The sequence below is a fragment of the Acipenser ruthenus genome, chromosome 22 (assembly GCF_902713425.1).
Source record: "Acipenser ruthenus chromosome 22, fAciRut3.2 maternal haplotype, whole genome shotgun sequence".
In the NCBI taxonomy this organism is placed as follows: domain Eukaryota; kingdom Metazoa; phylum Chordata; class Actinopteri; order Acipenseriformes; family Acipenseridae; genus Acipenser; species Acipenser ruthenus.
The window spans coordinates 12,396,579-12,408,227 of record NC_081210.1 but is presented as its reverse complement, the minus strand read 5'-3'; the positions used below and the strand labels follow the sequence as shown (position 1 = coordinate 12,408,227).

At 36.9% G+C, this 11,649-nt stretch overlaps 1 protein-coding gene across 1 annotated transcript; it reads right to left on the bottom strand.

Annotated features, from left to right (window-relative positions):
* Positions 1–2,315: 2,315 nt before the first annotated feature.
* On the bottom strand, positions 2,316–11,401 carry LOC117431117 (transmembrane protein 11, mitochondrial-like). The gene is made up of 2 exons (XM_034051756.2): positions 11,220–11,401; positions 2,316–3,072 (listed from the first exon to the last, which is right to left on the bottom strand). Exons 1-2 carry the CDS (start codon positions 11,264–11,266, stop codon positions 2,559–2,561), a joined length of 561 nt encoding a protein of 186 aa, XP_033907647.1. The 5' UTR covers positions 11,267–11,401; the 3' UTR covers positions 2,316–2,558.
* Between the last annotated feature and the right edge of the window lie 248 nt (positions 11,402–11,649).

Below are 11,649 nucleotides of genomic sequence, written 5' to 3'. Positions count from 1 at the left end.
TAATTACCTGTTGACTTTCTAGCTGTTGACTTTATAATGCAGCTTATTTACTGTGCAATGGTTTTCAATCAATAAATATTTTTTTAATTAGTTCTATTACATTTTTGCAGACTTAATGTAAAGGTGCTAGTACTTTTGTCATGAACAAATATTTGATATTGCTTAAGTTATTTTGTTTATACAGATTGTTTGTTAAACTACCAGAAACCAGTATTTTGGTCTGACATATTAATTAGTGGATGTTCACTAAACACTTGTAATTAACATTTTGTTCTTGAATTATCTTATATTAAGTGTTGAGTGCCAATACTTTTGTCTTCAACTGTATTTCTGTGAAACTCAAACTAAAACACATTTTGTAAAGATACAACACCACTATACAGCGAAAAGGTTTGAGGCGTTCACATGGCTCAGCATCAAGTCCTAAATTCTGAAAGTACATCGAGTAAAATTACCAGCATTCAGAAATGTGGGTGTCCAGATGAAACATGGTTCCAAAGCACAAACCAAAAATCCCAGTCACTGAATTTGGTCAGATTCTTCAGAAAGAGGACAGGGGTTGCTTATTAGTGTAATGGAAAGATAAGTGAAAAAACCAGCTCCACTCGACCATAAAAAAAAAATGTTTAAAACATGTTTGTTTATCAATTAAAACCAGTTAGACTGTCAATGCAATAATCATCATCAGTGCTCTGTCAATGCAATAATCATCATCAGGGCTCTGTCAATGCAATAATCATCATCAGTGCTCTGTCAATGCAATAATCATCATCAGGGCTCTGTCAATGCAATAATCATCATCAGGGCTCTGTCAATGCAATAATCATCATCAGGGCTCTGTCAATGCAATAATCATCATCAGGGCTCTGTCAATGCAATAATCATCATCAGGGCTCTGTCAATGCAATAATCATCATCAGGGCTCTGTCAATGCAATAATCATCATCAGGGCTCTGTCAATGCAATAATCATCATCAGGGCTCTGGACTCTTGACCGGAGGTTTGTGGGTTCAATCCCAGGTGGGGGACACTGCTGCTGTACCCTTGAGCAAGGTACTTTACCTAGATTGCTCCAGTAAAAACACAACTGTATAAAGGGTAATTGTATATAAAAATAATGTGATATCTTGTAACAATTGTAAGTTGCCCTGGATAAGGGCGTCTGCTAAGAAATCAATAATAATAATAATAATAATCAGTGATGAATATAAAACAAAATGGATCCCACAAGCATTCTGTTAAGTGCATGAACTTGAATATTAGCTTGTTAAATATTGCAACATTCACTCTGGTTATTGTTGCCCTAAAATTCTTTCCCAGGTAATCGAATCCCAATGGAAGAACAGCCACTAAATGATATTACTAAATATTTATATTTTCCTGTGAAGTGCAGCTCCTAAGATCTGTTTATGTAGATGCATGGCACCTGTGTACCCCATATTCTCTGCACTTCCAGCTTCTTTATTTGCATATTCACTTTCATCCTGGAGTCAAAACAAGCAGCATAAAAAGGGAAGACGGAATGTGAAAAAAGAAATAGAACATTTTCTAACCCTTTGCAGTCCATTTATTAACTGCGCGTCAGGCACGCCAGGTCTAATTAATTTTCACACACGCAGTTAATTTTATACGCGCTGTTTAAAAGTATTTTTTTTCACAGTCAAACGGGTTTAAATGGCCCTGCATATCAACAAAGCATTCACTAGGCATCTCCAGCCCCGCCCCACCCTTTCGTTTGCTATAGCGTTCACCTATGTAAGAAATAATTATTAATAATAATAATAATAATAATAGTCGTACATACCGATCGATCATCTCCGGATCACTCGTTTTATCACCAAACTCCTCAATAATGTGATCCAAGTCATTATTTTATTACTATAACATCTGAAAAAAGCTCTGCAAATGTCCATGATAGTCTCTGTGCGCTGACGCACTCAGCCAGCTTGTTTACTATGAACGCCCCGTTATCTGATACCTGATACCATGTATGACTATTCATGAGATACGCCTTTTTTTTTTTTTCCCGACTTGTCTCGGCTCCTGTCGCTCCCACTCGGCAATTGAATGGTTTTCTCGGCTTTTTCCGGAGAAAAAACGACTAAACACCCGTTTATTGCGTTGCTATAATGATGTCAGACCCAGTCCGACAAAGGACCTGTGAGGAATAATTGCAATGTCGGACCCAGTCCGACAATCGACTGAAGTGATGTCTTTCTGACCAGCAATGAAGGGTACAATAAAACTACTAGGAAAATAGATGCATCAGGCCTTTGTTAAATACTCAAAACACTTTCACTTTTAAAAAAAAACCATTGTCCATTTAATAAGGTCTTTTAATTCTCAAATATTTAATTCAATCCAAACCCACAGTTTAGTGTACAGAGAACGGTAAAAAGAAATAGTGATATAATCAGTGCACTGGTGATGTTACTTAAAAGAATTAAAAAGAAAGAAAAAAAACTATAATTTTAACCAAATTCCTCTGGGCATCAACAACAAGAAGTGCCAAAACAATACAAGAAGCTTAACATTCTGTCTCAGTTTGTTTTTTTAAATCATACAACGTAAAGTTCATAAATCTTCTTTACACAGTATGCCAGGGCAGCTAGCACTATCGTGTTGTGGAGTCTCTTTCTGTGAATGTCGTCCTTTCTCACCAGCACAACGGGCGTGGAAGTAGTGAGCGTGTGCAGTGGCAAGCGGGACAGTTTATAGGTGTCGTACTCAACTTGGTACTTGCAGCAGGGGTCGAACTGCCAGGAGATGCCATAGAGAGCTGCACATGCCACGCTGAGGGCTCCGGCGGGCAGAGCGATGTAGCGCGAGTACTCCTGTGGCAGGGACAGCGGGGTGAGCAGGCAGGCGCTGCCCGACAGCACAGCTGTTTTGTGCAGGCAGTTCCCCACCGCGACCCAGCGGGCCGTCTCGTCCCCAATGCGGGTGGGCTCGATCACGATGTACTTGTATTGCGCCTCCAGAGCTTGCTCCAGCTCGTACTCAAACTGCTCCTGAGCGTTCTCCCCATTGTAGATCTCATGCACGATGTAGCAGTCTGTGGACGACACGATCCTGCAGCAGGAACACAAAGGAGGCAATACACAAACAGCAATGAAGATAGTGTGCAGTTTAATCCAGGGCAGACCTGTGGTCAATTAGAATTACAATGACAATTACAGCAGAATCATTTGCTGAAATTGCAATTACAATACTATTTTGTTTAATTTCAGTTACAATTATGCTGCACTAATTACAATTACACTAAAAAGTAACAAACACTTAACATGTTTAATCTAGGTATCCTAAATAGTCAAGCAATAATCACAGGTACAAATACAGAAATACTACCACTTATTTTTTTCAAAAAAATTGTCACCAGAAGTGGTAAAAAAAATACAAGAATGATGACAAATAAATACATAATTGAACTGTAATCTATCAACTACATGGTATAATTAAACACACAAATATGATTTACTTGACGATAAGAGCTGACAATTCCGAAAGACAGGAAATTGTCAGGTAAGGCCGTCACTACTCCCTTACCTGACCCATGTTCTGACAAGGCTTTCCAGCACACACTGCTTAACTGGTACAGTAGGTGGGTTCACTTCAGACACCACTGGCCAGGGCAGGTCAGGTCTAAAACCAGAACCACCATGGTTGTTTTCATGTTGTCATAGAATTATATGTGAATTGGAAAAGCTCAATTAGAATAGTTGGAATATTATCACATGTGGAGTGAGACAAGTTATTTATTTACAACTGTCATAACCATTTCAGCTTTTTTCAGATTTTGGTTTTGTTTATGATATGCTGAAAAGAAATGTGAAATGTGTGTGGCATAGTAATGTATGGAATGCCTAAAGGTACATGGTGTAAAATATTAAAATGGTAGGCTACTACCTCGTGAGCACGACATAATATCTCATGCTCACAACTTGCTATAATAGCTCATGCTCATGAGATAGTAGTCGCCCTTTTTAATTTACACCATGTCCCTTTAGGGGTTCTGTAGTAATGAGATCATTGAAAGGTTACACATGCATTTTCCAACCAACCAATCCATGAACTTTATAGATCTTTCTTATTCATGTGTGAGAGTGACTCTTATAAACTTCAAAAGGATATGTATTAGGCTGTTTCAGAGAACTTTTGAATCCTCAGCAAACCAACCCATGTTGTCTGAAGTGAACCCACCTACTGTACCAGTTAAGCAGTGTGTGCTGGAAAGCCTTGTCAGAACATGGGCCAGGTAATGGAGCAGTGGCAGCCTTACCTGACAATTTCCTGTCTATTTCCGCTCTTACAAATAAAACGTAGTTTTTTGTGTTTAACATCCATTCTTTTTTCACTGGAAGGCTGATTTTAAAACATGATATTTATATACAAGTCATTGTATTTTTATCTTGCTCTTAATTGTATTATTACTTGTACTGTGATTCTTGAAATGTATTTTTGTTCACGACTGTAAGTCGCCCTGGATAAGGGCGTCTGCTAAGAAATAAATAATAATATGCAATGGAAAGTAGATCTCTCCATTTAGATTGTAGTCCCACTGTATATCTTAAAGGAAGTTTTTGGTTTGCTATTTATTTTTTTATTTGTGTATTAGATACCTTATACACAGACTTCTCATACATAAAACAAGCTATTGTTATTAGGCTACTACATTTAACATTTTTAAAAAAAATGAATACTTTAGTTACCTTTACCTTGAATATATTCATAAATGTATTTATATGTATACCTTGTTTAAAAATGAACATTGATTCAAATGGAGTCATTAGGAGAACGGCACATTTCCATACAATCGATTCAAACCATTTCATCACTTAAAGAACAAGATAATAGCCTAATAATCATGAACAACAGGATTTGGATACTTGTAACTCCATTAACTAGGGATTTGTAAACAAAACGCTGGGGTAAATGAACATGTAAACAAAACACTGGGGTAAATCACAACGTGTGATCAACCTACAGTAAATATTATTATTATTATTTATTTCTTAGCAGACGCCCTTATCCAGGGCGACTTACAATTGTTACAAGATATCACATTATACATTATTTCACATTATACAGATATCACATTATTTTTACATACAATTACCCATTTATACAGTTGGGTTTTTACTGGAGCAATCTAGGTAAAGTACCTTGCTCAAGGGTACAACAGCAGTGTCCCCCACTGGGGATTGAACCCACAACCCTCCGGTCAAGAGTCCAGAGCCCTAACCACTACTCCACACTGCTGCCCATGTCTCAAAAGAGCGGTGTTTGGAATTTAATATGTGAAGACAATAGGATAGCTGAGTTTTGTGCAGCAGAACACTTAATCTGCATTCGTTGCGGGTGTATTCGGCGACATTTTGAAGCAGAAATCAATTACTGTGCTGTCTTTTGTTAAGTAACAAATTCAAGTTTGACTGAATTTTGTAATCAGAAATTTAATATTTTTATGGCATCTTTTTTTTTTGGTTAAGTGAACAATTTAAGTTGTGCTGCATTTCAGCAGTATATGCTTAATTTAACGAAAGTTGTTGTTGACATTGTGTAGGCTGCATTTTTTTTCTACTGTACAGTATAGGTAGAAATTACAATACGCAATATTTGACAGCAAGTGGCTATAAAAGTGTCACATTATATATTTTTTTCTACAGAAGTGTTTTTACCAGTACAGTACAAATGCAAAATTGTAAGTGTGACTGCTGCAAAACAAATGTATAAATTGCTGTCAGGCACACAATATAATACTACGTTATTCTTTGTATTCATTTTCTGAAGTAAATGCAAAAAGTAAACAATACCTGTTCATTTCAGTCATAAATACAAGAAGTAAACTATATCTTGTTAATTTAACATCTATAATTACAACAGTTTAAATATAGGCCCCATGTCTTGTTCTAGTAGTTTACAACAGCTTACCTGCACTAGGGCTGGGTATCGGCAGTGTCTTAATGATACGATACGAGGGTCACAATACGATATGGTAAATGAAGCATGAAACATAAAAATCACACACAACTGTCTCATTTGCTTGTGCAAGTGTTTGCAATAACACTGGTAAAGCACTTTGGGTCAAATAAGCTTAACGGCCTGCTTTGCTTTTGTTTCCCATTTATTCTTTAAAATACATTTCTTTAAAATAAAATTACAAATCAGGGCTCCAGACACAGTTGTTGTCTTAGGAGCCAATGGCTCCAGGCCAAAAAAAAAAAATTGGTCGCCATATTCAATTGCTGGGTGCCACTTCAGGAGCAGGTTAGTTGCTACCTTATTCAGCTGCTTAAAATACAACAACTTGTTAAGACACTAAAGTGATACTAAAACAGTAACTTAATGCCTGTACTCACTTGTTTGTTGCCGCATTCTGCTGAGTGGTTAATCTATGCAGCTGACAACTGCAATGAACTCATCATGTTTATATTTTAAATATTTTCCAAGTGTTGTCTGGAATTGGTGACGGCACCTCTAACTGTGTGCAGTGTAACATAAGAAATAGCATGCTCCCAATGCTTAGTGTCAGTGTAGTCCTGATCTGACAGCATGTAACAGACAGCTCTTATGATTGCATGTTAGTTTATTTTTCAGTAAAAAACAGTTTAAATTGCAGTGAGTTGGTTCTGCTATTTACGATATTAAATACTAAATGTTTACACAACACTCAAACACGTTTGGTCACCATCACAACTGCTGCATGAAACTAGGGTTCCCGTATTCTGCTGGTGTTAATACAACACCTATCTGCACTTACAAGCACTTGCATTCGATGAAATTGTTATTATTATGGGGTAGATAATCGTCGGCACCCCAAGAAAAATGCCTTATATATTAGCTACTAGTAGAAGCAAACACATCTTTTTTAAATGCTGATGACTGACAAGTGTTAAAAGTCCATTTGAACAGACGTTATGCCTGTTGCACCAAACAACATTTTACCTGGCTTAGCTACATCCAACTTTAATATTCTATGCCTGGCATTTGAAATGCACGTTCATGTGAATGAGATTTGCATATTAAACATAAGGACCCTAATTAATTATGCAATGCTTGTACAGCAAAATTCTACAGTAAACACATTCTGTTTGAAATTGTTTCCAATTTTGTTGCCTTGTTTTCAGCTAATGTGAATAGATCCGTTTGAGTTCCCCTGTAATGACGGCACACAGCAGCTTCCGGGAGCACAGCACTAACAAACTTTAATTGTGTAAACTGAAAAAATAATGTATACAGCAAGTGCTAAAAGAAGGAAGCCAAACTTGGGTAACATTGAAATTAGAAATGTAATTGAACTTTATGATTAATATAAGACATACTAAATACTAAGTAGAGCTACGCAGTGACTAATACGAAAAAGCAAGACACTTGGAAAGGAGTTATTTGTTGGAATTAAACAGATGTAGAATATTTAGGTTGCTGTATGATGTGTTATTTTATTCTGAATACAGCAAAAATGATTATTTGGTGCTGTATTTTGTACTGTGCAGCATTATGCTACTGTTGGTTTAATTGGAACGTGAAGAGATACACGCTGTGACGTTGCTGCTCAACTGCGTCTTGGTACAAGTTTCATTGGGTTCTGTATTTTACTTCAGTAAACAAAAAGAAAAACCTGTGCCTAAGGAAATAGAGTACTGAATGCAGAACTCTCGTCTTGGACATTGTTTGTATACTTCGTGAACCCGGCCAGCTCCCCCAGTAAAATTAAAAGTTTACTGACTTACACTATCATGCTATCTGCTTGTAGTTCACATACGGATTATCCTTGGGAGCATAAGAGCAGGGGCTAGAGTGTGGGTAATCGAATACACAAACATGTTGGACCCCGTGTGTTCGAAACTATTCGAAATTCCCATCCTTTCCTAATAATATTTATTCCGTCGAGAGATGTCAAGAGATATTATCAGCTCATCGTGTAACTAGGTAAGCTGCTGCACAATTAAATCATTCTCAGACTCCAGAAGGTAAACAATGTAACCAAATATCTGGGATAGATGCGGCTGCTAAAGAAGATTCAACAAAACTATAAAAATAGGATTTGAGAGGCAAAAGACAACACTGGTTTATTGGAGTTCACAAAGAAAACCTTTTCACTTTTTAATTTTTTTAATGTTTTTAATTATTCACCTTTTGCTGCGTTTCAGCCCTTCTATATAATTATTTTAAGTTCTGGGCATTTTTGTTAATGGCACATGTGCAACACACAAACTAAGTGTATTTTTATTTTAGTTTTTCAGTGTTCTAAATTTCTTACATGCAACATTTAATTTTAAGCAAAATTTTTTACACAATAGTATCCTGCCAGTGTTATTACAGCACCTCCGGACTTCCAGGCATTTGTGTCTGATCAGATTTCTATCATCCCTCTCGAGCTTCAGTTTACGACATGTTATATGCCTGCTTTCTTTTTGTGTATGGAATCGGTGCTACTTAACCATGGAAATCAGGCAATCGTTTGGACCCAAAAACGTCCTAATACAGGCATCTCTCTAGTTGCTGTAAAGGGAACTCTGGCCATAATGGCAGTGAATAGACATACATTTTGAGGGTCATTACGGCAACTGCTGCAGGGCTGGTGCTAATTTGGAGCCCTGGACTCTGATACCAGGAGCAGAGCTCCACTTGCTGTTTTCTAACAGCCCATTACCTTTGGAAGATCCTAATTTCACTATAGTCATTAGTTTATTAACCACGTTTGGAATTGGACTATCTGCTTCCCTAGCTTGGAGTCTGGGGACAATCCTAAAGGAATGTTTGTAAATCTGACATTTTAGCAGAGCTTTCTCACTCTGTTCCATCGCTGGTCTTCAGAATTTGCAGTACTGTGCATTTCAATGGCTTTCAACTGTTGTCAGCTCCTGCCTCCCCTTTAGAGACATTACTGGACTTTAAAACTGTGATTTTTACGCTCCAAGTAGGATTTTCATTCCAAGTTTAGTGCCCAAGAAAGTGCTTGATTGACAAAACTTGGTTAATGAAGTTCTCTGTTCATCAACGAAACAGGTACAGTGTGAGCAACAGCAACAAGTGCTAGGATGTGCATCGCCTTTCATACTCAAGCCAAGATGATACAAATTACAAAGAGAAAAGGAACATGGGACTTCCTAGCTGAGACTGAACCTCTTTGTAGATTCCCCATCTTTTTACTGTAGTGCTGATCCCTGTTTCTCTTGTTTCACATTCAGGTGAGTTTTTTTGTCCCAGATTAATTTGCATAATTTCTACAGTTGTATGCAAGTCTTGCCTTGTATCCAAGACAGTTGATATAATCCTAATGTTTGATCTATTTATGCAAATTGTTAGCTTTCCAGACCTTGCTTGTAAATTGCATTGACAAGACACAATTACATAAAAATATAATATTGCTTTTTATAGCCAGAAAGAAAAACAAGACTAGCAAGTAGACACTGGTTATATTGAGTAGTGATGTTTCTGGACTACTGGAATAGGACAGCAGTTTAAGTGATTGTAAACATACAACACCACTAAACGTAAAATGTACAAGTCCCAATACATAGCAGTTGAGTTAGCTTGAGTATTAACTCAACAGTTTAAAAGTGAGATTGTGGTATTTGGGATACCTATGTGTAATACAGATGTGCCAAAAACAGCAAAGGTAGAAATCACTAGCCAACTGCTACTCATTTTTAACACTATTCGGAAAAAGGTTGGCTACAGCACCCTATGGTAATTGTAATATAAATAATGGGCTAAAATTATGTTATACATATTAAATTCATTATTATTAATAATAATACTAATCATTTCTCTTAAACATGTATATACATCTTCTACTTGCATTATGTGACTAAAATCTGATTTTAAAAGCAACTGAAAGAACAAGAAATAAAATAAATGGTTTATTTTACTAGTATGACAACATAGGTTCACTATATTCTGCAGGGGCAAGTCGGCTGTTTGGGTTGTTGAGATATTTATTTTCACCAGGTAGGAAGTGTGGACAAATCCTATTCCACTGTAGGAAACACAATGAAACAGGTTATGAAGAAGCATTTAGAATTGTTCAACAGTACAGACATATATAAAACACGTTCATGTTTTAATTTCAAGAGATTTTTAAGTAGCGCATATGTATTGGTCTCTTCTAGACCCCATAAAAATGGTAATCCTGGATACATTTTTTTTTAAACGGTTGGTGTCTGTTAATGTGTAGCTATTTAGCGTGCTGGTAGGCATCATGAATGTTAAACACGGTTAAAAGAATAATATTCTCAATTTGTATTTCAGTGCTGGAACTTAAATTTATCAAGTGAAATAACTCGCGTTTATTTGCCACAAATACAAGTTTTAACTCGTTACAAACGGAAGAAAAAACTTTCAAAATTGTCAGTACTACTTTCCACATACAGCCTAATAATAAATGGGTTCACCACCTTCTGCGGCCTGCGCTAATGTTTCTCTACCAGCACTATCCACGAGAAGGATAATTCAAGCTACACACACTCGTGTTACTTTTATTTATTTTGTTATTATTATTTTCAAACTTGATTGTGGCATGCTACCATCAGTTAATCTGCACCGACTATTATTATTATTATTATTTATTATTATTATTATTTATTTCTTAGCAGACGCCCTTATCCAGGGCGACTTACAATTGTTACAAGATATCACATTATACATTATTTCACATTATACAGATATCACATTATTTTTAATGACTATAATCCCTAAAGGCAGAACAAAACTGGGTTGGCTAATAAATTACAACACTATCTATGGAATATCTTGACAGGAAAGAAAAAATAACATATCATCAGAACCCTTGTTTACAGCTCAGGGACCAAATAAATATGTATAAAATATATTATTAAAGGTTCCACTTTATGTTTTGATGTTTACTCCACCATTTTTAATTTGTAATGTACTTTTCTACTTTATCTTTATACTCCTCAAGTCTGAAAATTGAAAACGAAACGTCCCCATCACGAAACAAGTATTACAATTCCCAACATTGCAATAAGTAATAACGGCTATCGTGCTTTTGTGCAAATCTGTAACACTAGTTCTGCCAGGGGTAACCAAAACAAGCAGAGCCTTAACAGCGCCTGAGATTGAAAGGCATCAAGGAACTATCGGTAAACATTGATAAACTGTGGCCCTAAAAATATATCATAAACAAATGTAATGCACAGTACATGTTAAACGGGGGGTTAAAGTTTGCTTGGCGGTGTAAATAAAGTAGCACTGACCTCTCCCTGCTGCCTGTGACACCGCGCCTCCTTCCCCACGCCGCCATCTTGGAGACTCAACACACTGCTGTCGTCAAAATGCGACGCGACGCATCACGGGAAACGTAGTTATTTTGCCGAAGATGCTTATACGTGCGTACTGTAGGCGAATCTCCAGAGACTACAGATCCCGCCATACAAAAGGCTCGTTTCGACACGACTACGATCTGAAGGAAACGCTGTGAGCAACACACGCATAGATCTAGAACATACGTAACACACGCATAGATATAGAACATACGTAAGTAATAAATAACGGTGTGGGGGGGGGAAAAGACTACATTTCCCACAACCCGGTAACGAGCTGCCGTTATGTCAAGTCGAATGCAAGGACAAAAGTACGGTACCTTGTGTAGGACAAATTATGCCTGTTGTTTAATATGAACGTGTA

Bases quoted from the DNA above. Each gene is read 5' to 3' on its own strand.
- LOC117431117 (XM_034051756.2), bottom strand. From the start codon at position 11,266: ATGGCGGCGTGGGGAAGGAGGCGCGGTGTCACAGGCAGCAGGGAGAG. The intron at 3,073-11,219 runs GTCAGTGCTACT...TTCCTGCTGCAG, and splicing joins GTCACAGGCAGCAGGGAGAG to GATCGTGTCGTCCACAGACT.